Source organism: Procambarus clarkii, chromosome 43 (assembly GCF_040958095.1).
Source record: "Procambarus clarkii isolate CNS0578487 chromosome 43, FALCON_Pclarkii_2.0, whole genome shotgun sequence".
Classification (NCBI taxonomy): Eukaryota; Metazoa; Arthropoda; class Malacostraca; order Decapoda; family Cambaridae; genus Procambarus; species Procambarus clarkii.
The window spans coordinates 23,051,466-23,066,485 of record NC_091192.1 but is presented as its reverse complement, the minus strand read 5'-3'; the positions used below and the strand labels follow the sequence as shown (position 1 = coordinate 23,066,485).

Sequence of the window (15,020 nt, the reverse complement as noted above, 5' to 3'; positions counted from 1 at the left end):
AACTTTCTGAAACATGGAGCCTGTAAGGCTTATCAAGTTCTCCCTAACCAATGACTGACCATTATCTAGGATGCAGCCTAACTCCTTGGAACCTATTTCACTCTGCTAGGTGAACAGCGATATCAGATGTAAGGAAATGTTTCCAAGTGTCCTGCGCTACCCAGGAAATAAACCCTTAATAGTTGGTCGAGTCAACTGCGTGCAAACCACTGCACTACTAGATGTGTAATCTAATTTATGAACTTGCCTTGAAAATTGTGAGAGCTAGTATTCACACTGTTCCATTTATTATCCCCCCCTCCCCCCATTTCCTGCCTTCTTGTTAGTCTATGAACAAATTTCATATAAATATTTAGCTAATTTGAGACAACTCATTTAAAAACTAATAAATATGTAGCAAATTTACTAAGTCAGCTATTATACACTTATATAGATTTTGTTTCTTATTAAGCTACCCAACTCAAAGTTAGAGAAGTTGTAGTTTATTTGGGTCAAAACTCCAGAGAGATGTATAACACCTGATAGATGTTCTGATTTAGTGATATGCATTTTCACTAGCAATGCAGTACAGTATTATGAAGAGTGATAAGTATATCTTTTATAACAAACTGATGAATTTAAGAGAAACCTCCCAAAATTATTTAATTTTTATTTATATTAATAACGTGGACCATCACATATATACACTGATTTAACATGTTTTCACAATTATTTCTTATGAATGGCAATATTACGTATTGACAATATAAATTAGTTACAATATACTGTATACTGTACTGTACATCGGTTCACAACTGGGGTTTCATTTCCAAATACAATATGTATATGAATCAAGTAAAAAAAAAAAACAATGACTTAATAGGTTTGCTTATTATATGTGCATTACAAGACTAACTTTTCCTATGTTTACAAATTTTTTTCTTTATATCAATTCTTCTTTGGGAAGGCCATGCTATAGAAAAATTGGAAGCAGCCAGCAAGTCCAACAGCACACAGCACTAGAGTTGATCCAAATAAAACCTTGTCTATTGGCCCACCTTTCAGATGAACAGGAATGTTGTTATGTTGCTGCCAAGGAGAAAACAAATTATATTAGAATATATGATATAATTGTCTGCATATTATATACTGTACAGTACAGTATGTACGCATGCACACACGCACGCACAAAAGGCACGCTACAAAATGGCTTCCGGAACTGAAAACAGAGATATGAAGAGAGGCTAAAGGCGTTCAATATGCCAAAGATAGAAGAAAAAGAGGCGATATGATCATCACTTACAAATTAATAACAGGATTCGACCAAATTGACAAAGAGGAATTCCTGAAACTAGCAACTTCAAGAACAGGAGGACACAGATTCAAGCTAAGGAAACAAAGGTGCCAAAAAAAAATATTAGTACGCTTTCTCTTGCATACAGAGTGAAAGACAGTTGGAACAAGTGAGAAAGTGGTGGAGGCCAAAGCCATCGGTAGTTTTAACACTTTGCCTGGCTTGGCGGGCCACCCGCAGTGCACTGCATGGCAGGCCGGGCATTGCCCGTGAGCACACAACCCAATGTTAAACTTTCACTCACAATGTTTATACTTTCTAATACTAATAAGCAAATATTAATTGTTGGCGATGTTAAAGTCATGTCCCGAACTACTGTACGAGTATAGTTTTAACGACTGCACAAACGTCATTACGACACCAAAGTGTTAGTGATATATGACAGAGTACTGGGTAGATATGACAGCACGAGCGTAGCTCTCATCCTGTAACCACATTTAGGTATTTACACTAGAAAGGGTACTTGGTAGTACCTGGGTCTGTGTCTCCATTTCCCCCTCCACCATCCCCCATTATGAGTTGCCTAGTCAAAGGTTATAACTTAAGACTGGTCAATGTTAATTTAAAATTGCCTGCGTAATTTGCAAGTGGGATTTTGAATAAGTTGAGATGTTCCTAATACACACAGAAATCACAATAGCGTGATATATCAAATGAAAATCCACATTGCCCTTGTGGATGTGTTCCTAATATCATATGCTGTATACAAACTACGTACAGTATCTTGAGTATGAAAAAAGGAAAGTTGAGTAAATACTGATAGCAACACACATGGCTAGGCTAGTCAGGCTAGGATATATTTATGATATCGATATAATGTTTATTCAGGTAAAAGTACATACCTGTACATTCAAAATGAGTTGGATTTGAATGTTGTATCCAGAATGTTGGATTTCTAGATAGAGCTAGTACTACATACTATACCTAAAACCACTAATATGCAGTGTTTTTTGGGGCATTTATGGTTTAGGTTAATTACATTAAGGGGCATGAATTGTACTTCTTATTTGAATATTGCACATCATACTGAATGATTAATATGAAAAACTGTAGACCAACAAATGTTTGTACATCACATATTTGTGTAAATTTAGAAAACAAAGTTTGTATTGTAATCTACAATGTTGACTGACTGATATGAGATTGTTCAAAAAGTCAATTTTAATAAGGTGCAAATATCATCTAGGTAACTTAGGAAAAGTTAGGAATGATCTGGGGTACAGGATGAACATAGGCTGGTTGGGGTCGCCAGAATTCAAAAGGGAACAGCATGCCAGGGTCACATTCAGATCCCCACAACGATTTTTGGCACTGCCCATCAGCTACCTGGATTGTACCTGGATGGGGTTCTGGGAGGAGTTCTACTCCCCAAACCCAGCATTGGGCCAGGCTTGACTTGCGAGAGCTTGGTCCAACAGGCTGTTGCTTGGAGCGGCCTGCAGGCCCACATATCCACCACAGCCTGGCTGGTCTAGCACTTCTTGAAGAAAACTACCTAGTTTTCTCTTGAAGATGTCCACGGTGGCTCCAGCAATATTTCTTATACTCGCTGGGGGTTATGGTGAACAACCGTGAACCTCAGATGTTTATACATACAGTATTCTCTGACTGCACCTATGGCACACCTGCTGCTCCACTTTTCTTCACACTTGCACTCCATTGCCCTATTCACAGATAGGTCTAAGTCTGCCAACTGATTGATTGTATTGATCTTGTCACTAGCATTATTGGCTATACTGGTATAGTTACTGTACTAGCACTACAATCTGAACCGATATCTTAACGTACATCCTTGCTTTCCTATTGGCTACACTGGCAATTGCTCTTCACTGGTTCTATTATGCATTTTCTTCCATATCATTCACTCCAGTATGTTGTTATTTTACTGTGTAGATTTAGGACCTGGCCCCTCCAGTATTTTCCATGTGTATATTATTTGATATCTCTCATCTTTCTATGGAGTACATTTCGAGAGCTTTGAGACAATCCCAATAATTTAGGTCCTTTATTGTGTAAGTAAGTTCTCTGTATTCCCTCTATTTCAGCAATCTCTCCTGCTCTGAAGGGAAAGTAAGTACTGTATCGAGAAGTACTTGGGGATGGAACAGCACAAGTGATTTGAATAGTACAAACATTGTGATGGGATCCATGGATCTGAATGTTTTCATAATCCATCCCATCATTTTTCTGCCTGGCGCAATATTTGCTTGGTTATGCTCCCTAAATGTTAGGTCGTCAGACATCATCATTCCTAGATTCATTACATGCTGCTATATTACTATGGGCAGACTTGATTGTGTTTTATACCCTGTATTTTGTAAAAGTTCCTCATTTTTACCATACCTGAGTACCTGGAATTGATTACTGTTAATCATGTTATTTTATTATGCCCGGTCAAAAACTTTATTAATCTCTGCTTGTAGTTTTTCAATGTCTTCACCAGATGTAATTTTCATGCTGATTTTTGTGCCATCTGCAAAGGATGATACAAAGCTGTGACTTGTATTTTTGTCTATATCTGATATGAGAATAAAGAAAATCAGTGGTGCAAGGACTGAACCCTGAGGTACAGAACTTTTACCTGTGCTTGAACTCTTATTTTATTTGGTTTAACTTTATTTTTATTTGGTTTAATTTTATTTTGGTTTGTTAGCTATACAGCTAAATATTTTCAAAAACTTTTCAAACTAAACTTTTTCTTACTGTACTAATATGCACCATTATTCACTGATCTCGGGAAAATCAACAGAAATTTCCTGCTCTCAATAATTTCCCCGTACTTGCATAAAACACATGATTCTTCCGCAGCATCAAAGATTTCTCAAGACACAGGCATTTATTAGAGTAAGGGATGAATCACCTTAAATATGGCTCACTATCTACTTGGTGAATTCCACTTGGAATATTTGGTCATTATCAGGCCTCCCCTATTCTCTCTCTCTCCTTCAATGTGGTAAACTCCAGGTCCTTCAGTGTTCATTCATAGTTCACCCTCATTTGCTCAGGAACGAGCCATACAGTGTATCTTTAGAGCTTTTCTGGCTTTGTTTTGTGCTTCCCTAAGCAGGAGTTCCAAGCTAGGGAAACATTACAGATGAATGGGTCTTTCATAGGATATATAACCCTTCTCATGGAATATATATATCTCCTTCCCCTTGTACAGCATATATATCTCCCTCCCCCCTGTACAGTATATATCTCTCCCTCCCCCCCCAACCTGTACAGTATCTGTCCCCCCTCCTGTACAGTATCTCTCTCCCCCCCTCATGTACAGTATATCTCTCTCCCCCCTCCTGTACAGTATATCTCTCTCCCCCCTCCTGTACAGTATATCTCTCTCCCCTCCTGTACAGTATATCTCTCTCCCCTCCTGTACAGTATCTCTCTCCCCCCCTCCTGTACAGTATCTCTCTCTCCCCCCCTCCTGTACAGTATCTCTCTCTCCCCCCCTGTACAGTATATATATGTCTCCCCCCCTATACAGTGTATATCTCTCCCCCCTGTACAGTGTATATGTCTCCCCCTCCTATACAGTATCTCTCTCTCCCCCCCTGTACAGTATATCTCTCTCCCCCCCTGTACAGTATATCTCTCTCCCCCCCTGTACAGTATATCTCTCTCCCCCCCCCTGTACAGTCTCTCTTTCCCCCCCCCCCTGTACAGTATATCTCTCTCCCCTCCTGTACAGTATATCTCTCTCCCCCCCTCCTATACAGTATATATCTCCCCCCCCCCTGTACAGTATGTATCTCTCCCCCCCCTGTACAGTATGTGTGTCTCCCCCCTCCTATACAGTGTATATCTCCCCCCCCCTGTACAGTATATATCTCTCCCACCCCCCATCCTTATACTATACAAAGTACTGTATAGATATCTCTCCCCCTTCATTTTATTTTATTATTTAAAGTTAATTGTATCACTCAAAATATCACTTGGCACATCATAGACATTACTTACTCCAACATAAGACATTACAACTTACCGATAATGAAACCGCAACCGTCTTGACCATCACTGTCCTACCTGCTAACATTTGGTCTCCCCTACATTGTCCTCCCTACACGTCATTATTATGGATTATCTTACTTAATCTCCTTCCGTCCTTTCTCTCGACGTGAACAAACCATTGGAGTGTCCCCTCCGTCACCTATCAGCCTCACCCCTTTCAGCCCCACACCTAATCTCATCATCCCTCACTCCACCTGTCCTCTGCCCTTCAATCAAAGTCCATTTCTACAGCTTACACTTTCTCTGCTTGAATTTCCCACTCCTGTATTACTCCTAGACATAACAGTAGGACACCTCACTTTTCCGCACAGCTTGGCACACCTTGGACCTACTACTATGCATTTCAATACTGTACCAATTTACAGGGCCCTGCATTACTGCAGTCTATTCATTCTCCTGTACTCATCAATAATAATTTAAAACACAGATCTTTATCCTTTATGACATGGTCATAACTTTTCACCAGAGGTATTGATGGTAAGTGTCTTACTAAGAATTACAAATATTAACTATGTAATACACCAGGCTGTGACTCATACGTCAGGCTGCGAGCAGCCGCGTCCAACAGCCTGGTTGATCAGTCCAGCAACCAGGAGGCCTGGTCGACGACCGGGCCGCGGGGACGCTAAGCCCCGGAAGCACCTCAAGGTAACCTCAAGGTAAGGTACAAGATGTGGTTTGACAAAATATGCAGTAGGTACAGAAGTAACATTTGGTTAGTGTCCCTAACCAGGATAAAACCACACTGTAGTTTTGAGTACAAATGTATGGTGCAGGTCACACCATAGTAAACTAACACACAAATGCTCTACTTCAATATCGAACGGATTATTCATCCATTCTACATCATCGCATCTACATCATGGGTCTACATCATCGCCTGACAACCAAGGGCTTCAGGTTCATTTCCCACTGTTGAAAAAACAGTGAAGGTAAGGCAAGTAGTTGGCCTAGAGCAGGGGCGGGGAGCCAATGGTACGCATAATGAAAGTAATACACGTAACTATTTTGTTGTTATGCATACATACTGGTTGCCTAAACAAAGTTCCTTAAGAATGCTTTTAAGCACTTTCTCCATTGGCACTCAGAGCTTTTTAGAAGCTCTTTTTGAGGGCCAATTTAGAAGCTAGGAAGACAGGACACCACGAGTGTAGCTCTCAGCCCGTAACTATCTTGAGGTTATCTTGAGATAATTTCAGGGCTTAACGTCCCTGCAGCCCGGTCCTCAACCAAGCCTCTTTTTTGTTACACACTCCCAGGTAGCAGCCCGCAGCAGCTGTCTATCTCCCAGGTACCTATTTACTGCTAGGTAACAGGGGAATCAGGGTAAAAGAAACTGCCCATTTGTTTCTGCCTCCACCGGGGATCAAACTCGGAACCTCAGGACTATGTATCCGAAGCGCTGTCCACTCAGCTGTCAGGCCCCTTAAACTACACTTAGGTAATTACACACACACACACCTAACTTTTTAGATACTGCATATGGAAAAAAAAGTCAACAAAAATGATAGCAGAAAAGACCCTCTAAATTAGAGAACCATATCATTAACCAGCATGATAATCAATACACTAAAAAATATAGTCAAAACCAAATGGACAGAATACCTGGAGAGAAATTATATAACAGACAGAGAGTATGGTTCTCAAATGGAAAGATCCTGTGTAACAAATCTTAGTTTTTATGATAGAGCTACCGAGACTACAAGAAAGAGATGGTTGGGTTGACTGCATTTATCTGAACCTAAAAAACTCTTTCAACAGTCAACCACAAGACATTGTTTTGGAAAATGCTGGAGGGAGAAGGGGCGGGAACTATCAGAGGAAAGCACCAAACCATTACGACTATATAGCACTTGGAAGGGACGATTGGGGTGACAGGGAGACTACCGACATGGATGAAAAATATTCTGCCAGAAAAATGAGGATGGTAATCAGAGGCATTGTATCCAAATGTAGGAGTGTTACTAGTGGAGTACCACTGGGTTCAGTTCTTGCACCAGTAATGTTCATCATCTACATAAACGATCTACTAGAAGGAATACAGAATTATATAAACATGTTTCCTGATGATAAGTTACTAGGGAAGATAAGGGACTTGGAAATTGTCATTTGTTTCAAAATGGTGTATACAAAATAAGTGATTGGAGTACCATGTAGCAAATAGAATTCAATGTGAATAAATGCTATGTTATGGAATGTGGAATAGGCAAAAATAGGCCCCCTACAACCTACAAATTATGAGCAAAGGTATTAAAGACCTCTAAACAAAGAAATAGATCTAGGGGTGGTCTTGAAACAGTAGCCTGTCATCAGAGAATCACATAAGGGACATTGTGCAAGGAGTATATGCTATGCTTTCCAACTTTAGACTTGCTTTTAAATACATGAACAGTGAAATATTAAAGAACCTGTTCTCAGCTTTTGTGACACAAAAATTTGAATATGCAGCAGTTGTCTGGTGCCCAATATCTCAAGACACATCAATAAACTGGAAAAGGTGCAAAAGCATGGTACAAAATGGCTTCCAGAACTGAAAAGCAAAATTTATGAAGGCTAAAGGTGTTAAATATGCCAAAGCTAGATTGATAGAAAAAAAGAAGCACAATGATCACAACACACAAAATAGTAACAGGAATCAATCAAATTGACAAAGGAATTCTTGAAACCAGCAACCTCAAGAACAAGAGGTCACAGATTCAAGCTAAGGAAACAAAGGTCCCAAAATAATATTAGAAAGTTTTCCTTTACAAACAAAGTTGTAGACAGTTGGAAACTAGTTAAGTGAGGTCATGGATGCCAAAACTATCTGTAGTTTCAAACCATGGGGCCTCGTAGCCTGGTGGATAGCGCGCAGGACTCGTAATTCTGTGGCACGGGTTCGATTCCCGCACGAGGCAGAAACAAATGGGCAAAGTTTCTTTCACCCTGAATGCCCCTGTTACCTAGCAGTAAATAGGTACCTGGGAGTTAGTCAGCTGTCACGGGCTGCTTCCTGGGGGTGGAGGCCTGGTCGAGGACCGGGCCGCGGGGACACTAAAGCCCCGAAATCATCTCAAGATAACCTCAAGATCATATGACAATGTAACAGTGTAAGTGTATTTCATTGTTCATGTGTGTAGTTGTGACTGTTCATGCGTGTATGTGCGTTTGTGTGTGTATAGACAGTGTGAGGTGCAGAGTGAGATGTGTCGCCAGACTCAGGAGTACTCAACGAGATCCTTGTACTGGCTTGCCATCAGAGGCGAGAGTACGCCCTGACAGGTTGGGCGTGGCATGAGGAGTCAGTCAGGACTAGCCCAACAGAGAGGCACATACCAGCCAGTTCCTACCCGACAGTCAACACCCCTGGTGGGGGCCAGTCATCTCCCTGTGGATGAAGATTTCCACCTAGATTGTGAGGTAAGAGTCAGCAATGTATTGTCTTATAGTGCATTTGAAGTATTTTGGTAAAGTGCTTTGTTAAAATTTACCTTAATGAGTTTGTTAATCTCGTTTATTGATGTCCCATGACTAGAATATTATGTTATATCTGAAGAAAAAGAGGTGGCACGATCCCCACTTACAAAATACTAACAGGAATCAACCAAATTGACAAAGAGGAATTCATAAAACCAGCAACGTCACGAACAAGAGGATACAGATTCAAGGTAAGGAAACAAAGATGCGGGAAAAATATTTGAAAGTTTTCTTTTGCAAACAAGGTGGTAGACGGTTGGAACAAGCCAAGTGAGGTGGTGGTGGAGGCCAAACCCGCCAGTAGTTTCAAGGTGTTATACAACAAAGAGTACTGGGAAGACAGGACACCACTATCATAGCTCTCATCCTGTAACTACACTTAGGTAACTACATAAACCTAACAAGCTTGCTTCCTTTTCCAGACATGGGTGTATCAATGCAAAAAAAATATATAAAACATTATATGGGTCAGATTCTTCAGTGCAATTTGTAAAGACTTGTGCAAAATAGCTTTTATCTTAACATGAAACAGGCTTGAGACACACACATACCAGGGTACAGTATTAAATCAACCTTAATCTACAACAGTAATAAAACAGGTTAAAAGAGCCATGTCACAATGTAACCTAAATGTACAGTATTTATAATTCAATACTGTACTAACACTGTATAAGCAAGGAAGTGTGTGTGTACAATTGTTAACTCCTCGAATAACAACACATTTTGATTTTTATGCCTCGTGTACTTCAACCTGATCTTGGGTTTTTGACAAATATCCAACATGGGTATTCAAGCTTAACTGTTTCAATGTTTCACTGCTCCTTCCATGCTGTCTCACCATTTCTCCCCCTCCATTTTCTAATCCTTACCATCAAAATTAAAAATGTCAACAGAATTCTTTTAATGAACGTCAAAGCACTTCAGAAACACTTGACATCCAGGCATTGAACACCGAGCTCCAACAAATTACACACTGGCAGACCTCTCATAGACGCTTAGTAAAAGTTAGGAAGAAGAGATCAGGGAGACAGCATGGGAACAAATACAAAATTAATACCCAGTATAACAAAGGCAGACTATCCCAAATGACAAAACAGAGTACTGTACAGTATTAATATTCAGCTTAATCACAACAGCTTTTACAACACTCATTAGGAACCAATACTTGCAAATACATACCAGTCATTAAATTAACAACCAATGTCCAATGGATATCATAGTACAGTACACACAGCGCACTATATCCCAATGGTCCAGTTAACATCACACATTATACTAAAATTGTCACGTATACACAGCACATTATACCCCACATGGTCCTGTACACGGTATATTATACCTCCATGGTCCTGTACAGACAATATACTATACCCTCCATAACCCAGTACTGTACACTATACCTCCATGGGCTTGTACAAATACCACACCCCACCCCCTATATAAATAACACCACACCCCTTCCCTATATGAACAACAACAACACACCCCTTACCTTTACGGGCTCACCATAGCCCGTGCTACATGGATATTTCGTTTTGAGTAGCTAAATCTAAAACAACAACAACCCCTTACCTTACCTTGCGGATACTTTGCAATGATTTTGGGGATTAACGTCCCCGCACCCTAGTCCTCGACTAGGCCTCCTCGTTACTGGACTGGTCAACTAGGCAGTTGGACGCAGTTGCTCGCAGCCTGACATATGAATCACAGCCTGGTTGATCAGGTATCGTTTGGAGGTGTTTATCAAGTTCTCTCTTGAACACTACGAGGGGTCAGCCAGTTATGCCCCTTATGTGTAGTGGAAGTGTGTTGAACAGTCTTGGGCCTCTAATGTTAATAAGAGTTCTCTCTCAAAGTACTATTGCACCTTTGCTTTTCAATGGGGTATTCTGCACATCCTGCCATTCCTTCTTGTATCATGTGTTATTTGTGTGTCCAGGTTTGGGACCACCCCTATATAAATACAGTAACACCATACCCCACCCCTATATTTATATAGGGGTGGGGTGTGGCATTATAAATAACACCACCCTATATAAATAACACCACACCCCACCCTTATATAAATAATACCACACTACCCTTATATAACTAACACCACACCCCACCCTTATATAAATAATACCACACCCCACACTCCTCCCTCACTGTCTTCCATATGCCAACAAGAGTCCTCGATAAAGGTAAGATATACTTGTACATACTGTAGTACAAAATATTAGTAGTAGTATGTATAAAGAGTAATTTTAAGTTAATATTTTTGGGAGGTGTGGAATGGATGGATTAATTCAGTTTACATTATTTCTTATGGGAAAATTTGTTTGTCTTCGAACTGTCTCTGGGAACGGATTAAATTCTAAAATAGAGATACAGTACCACTGTATCTTGCTTTTCTGCAATGTAGAAAATTACCATACTGTAAAAAATGGCTTTAGGGCCATCATTTTCCTCTACTTCTTTACAGCTTACCTGGAAATGGCGCATCTTTCCTAGCAAGGCTTCGGGAACAGTGCTGTAGTTGCCCCTGCGAGCAGGCTGGTCCTTGGGGAAGACAGTGCCATGGGTGTAGATGATTCCTGGGCCCTCAGCTGCAGCCCTAAAATTCTGAGTGAAGAAGGAACACACATTAAAAGGCTATACATATCTCTCAAGATATCTCCAATATCTTTTAACTAACACAAACATTTCACATTTGGCTTTCAGTCACACATTTACCATTTAAAATAGTCAAGATAGACAATTCTGAATTACTGTATTTTTTCTACTTTGGACTTCTATAAACCAACCCCCTCCTGCCTTCTGGTCTAATACAAGGCTTAACATCTTAGTGTTCTTTTCTTTCCCAATACTGCACATCTTTTTGAGTATAGTTTAACATGATTTGTAAACTCTCATAATGTATACAGTATATACAAAATAAGTTAAAAAGTATCATGCAGACGACGAGTCAATAACATGGCTGTTGATATGATGTCCAAACCACACATCAGAAGATGAAGAAGTGACGATGTTTCAGTCCATCCTGGACCATAAGTCGTGAAAAAAGTATCCAATGTATTATTTTAAGTACTAAGGCTAATCATTTCAAAATATTTGGTCATTACATGAGGAAAAATTAATCTCTCAAGTACACATGAAAACAAATATGTTGTTTCCCAAGGTACGGTCCTGTGGCAGTTCTCATGGACTAGGCTACGTACAGTCAGATCTACCCATAGTAGGAAAGCAACATGCAAAGGATCTGGAAATACTGTTTGATGACCCAACATTTAGGGAGCATAATCAAACAAATATAGTGTCAGCTATAAAAATTATAGGATGGATTATTATGAGACAATTCAAATCCAGGGATCCCACCACAATTCTCATACTATTCAAATCACTTGTGCTGTCCTGCCTTTGGTACTGTTCAATACTCACTTCCCCCCTTCAGAGCAGGAGAGATTGTTGAAACAGAAGGAATACAGAGAACACACACACGGCACACACATGATAAAGCACCTAAATTATTGGGACCATCTCTAAGCTCTCAAAATGTACTCCCTGGAAAAGAGACGAGAGAGGTATAACATAATATATACTGTACAATAAAAATACTGGAAGGCCAAGTCCCAAATTTGCACAGTAAAATAACATACAGGAGCAAACAATATGACAGGAAATGCAGAAGAGAGCCAGTGAAAAGTAGAGGTACCATAGGCACAATCAGAGAACACTGTATGAACCTTAGAGGAGGTCTACAGTTGTTCAATATCCTCCCACAAAGTATAAGAAATATTGCTGAAACAAAAGTGGAAGTCTTCAAGAAAAAGCTGGACAGTTTTCTGTAAGTAGTACTGGACGTACCAGGCTGTAGTGGATATATGGGCCTGCAAGCCACTCCAAGCAACAGCCTGTTGGACTCTCACCGGTCCAGCCTGGGCCCATGTTGGGCTTGGGGAGTAAAAGAACTTTCAGAACCCTCTTCAGGTAAGATCCTTGTAAAATCAACATAGTATGCACATGTAGTAAGATCGGGAAGGCAGACAAGTTGGGAGGGGGAGGGGGGGGACCTAGAAAGCATGATGTGGAACCAGGGCTCTTTGGCCATAGAGAGGCAAGTAGCACCTTGCAGACCACAAAGCTCTCCAGCTACCAAATGATATACCACAGTATGTGGACTCTTTAAAAGTGAGAGCTGCCTGTTGGCTTACACCATAAACAACACAGCCACATTCTCTCAAGAAATAAGCTCAGTACAGCACCTACCCAGCCCAACTCTCTCTCTCTCTCTGGCTGTATCCCTCTCCCAAAAAAAGATGATTAGAGGCTTCATGGGCACATACAGTGTAATGGCTGAAAAAAATTAAATTTTAAAGAGTAGAACACCTGGCAGATACTGGGGAGAAAGTAAGCCACCTCTTGAAACTAAGTGTGCACACAGAGGACCCTATTAAGGAAGTCAAGGTTCACCTGTACTAAACATACTGGATCGATCCATAGCCACCTGAACCCAAAGCCACCTAAAGTCTTTAACAAATATGTATATAAAGAAGAAATAAAAATTCTTACTATTATGTTGGTGCTGAATGCAGAACATGAACAATAATTTTACTTGGAAATAGGCTTTACTTGGAAATAGGAAATAAGAAATAGGGAAATAGAAATAAAGTAAAAATCCACATTCAAAATATTGGTGGAATGTTGATGAATCCAAATGAAGTTGACAAGGCACTCAGTGCCAATTGTCTTTGGCATCACACACCCCTTTTGGACTGGTTTTATTATATAATTTGTTTTTTTTTCCGAGTAGGAACTGCAACATATCCCCATTGAAAAGCAGAGCTGCAATAGGTATACCGAGATACAATTCTAACAGCATTAAGGGCCCAAGACTTTGCAACACACTCTCCCAATACACACAAGAGGCATAACTAGCCAACCTCTCACAGTATTCAAGAGAGAACTTTATAAACATCTCCAAAGGATACCTGATCAACTGGGCTGTCAATCATACACCAGGCTGCCAGCAGTCCTACAACCTGGTTGGCCAGACCATTAACCAGGAGGCCTGGTCAGAGACTGGACTGTGTGGACATTGATTTCTGGAACCAATAACAGGAAGGCAGGCATTTCTTCTTTATCTACATATCTCTAAAAGGCTTTGAGGGCTATGAGTAATTCTACAGACCCTATGGTAAACTAATACCAAAGATCAAAAGGAAACTGATATGTAGCTATAAACCTCATGAATATTTAAGTTATATAGTGTATAGATATCATTTAAAAATGGTGTAAATTTCTTGTCCACTTGCGACTTTACTCACCATGTTTGGGTTAATCACACCTCACCTATAAATGTTGTGTACTTAATTTATAAAAAATTTCTTAATGGAATGACAATGCAGTATTTTATCTCTCACCACTTTTTTTATTAAAATACACACAATATATCACCATTAAAGGCTCATCTCAGCATAAAATTTAAGGTTATCCTATAGCAATACTCAATAAATTTGTACTGTATTTACTGAATAAAGAGCATAATACATGTGACATAACATGGTTCATAAGTGTATTTAGAATTTGTAGTCTTTAAAAAGCCCCCTTTAATCATGCCCAACAATTGTGTTATCCCTAATGAAAACCACCTATGTTACAGTGCATATCAAGAAGAAGGATATTTAATTAACGTGGAAATAGAAACACAGCAGTAAGTCTAGTAAACATGAGATATCTGATTGACAAGCCAAGGTAGTTATCACTCTAGCTTCATAACAACTGCTCGATTTTTTATATTTCTAAATAGTAAAGCTATTTTAGATGTAGATGTATTACAAAAATCCCTATAGACACCATGGATCACCTGACTAATACACACATAGCTGATTATTAATTGGGTCATGTATTATATGTTATTACACATGTAGTGTACATAGTCAAGACTTACAGAGGGAATCTTGAGGGCGGGCGTGGGCGTGAGACGGCCGGTGACGGAGTTCCTCTGGTAGAACATGATTAAGCAGCCACACACTGTTCCTCACGTGTAGTGTGATATCTCTTCACGTGTAGTGTAACCTCTCTTAATATGTAGTGTGATCTCCTTTTTTTAATATAAACTTCTCTTCTTTAGGTGCAGTATGTGATTACTTGTTGACCTCTGGCCGTTCTCCTGCGCCTCTGTTGTGGTCGATCAGCTGGTCTCTCACGGCTCACTTGCCGGAGGTTCTTTCTTCTGTTAAAT

General features: G+C 39.9%; 2 protein-coding genes across 2 annotated transcripts in view; both read right to left on the bottom strand.

The window, feature by feature from the left end:
• Positions 1-636: 636 nt before the first annotated feature.
• Positions 637-15,020, bottom strand: part of LOC123755832 (cytochrome c oxidase subunit 7A2, mitochondrial) — a 42,106-nt gene continuing 27,722 nt past the window's right edge. Inside the window, exons 4-6 of the mRNA XM_069300107.1 lie at positions 14,727-15,011; positions 11,267-11,401; positions 637-1,068 (exon numbers count right to left, since the gene is read on the bottom strand). The gene's annotated coding sequence lies outside the window, so the exon portion shown is untranslated. The remainder of the gene's footprint in view (positions 1,069-11,266; positions 11,402-14,726; positions 15,012-15,020) is intronic.
• Positions 928-14,792, bottom strand: LOC138349505 (cytochrome c oxidase subunit 7A2, mitochondrial-like). The gene is made up of 3 exons (XM_069340047.1): positions 14,727-14,792; positions 11,267-11,401; positions 928-1,068 (listed from the first exon to the last, which is right to left on the bottom strand). Exons 1-3 carry the CDS (start codon positions 14,790-14,792, stop codon positions 928-930), a joined length of 342 nt encoding a protein of 113 aa, XP_069196148.1.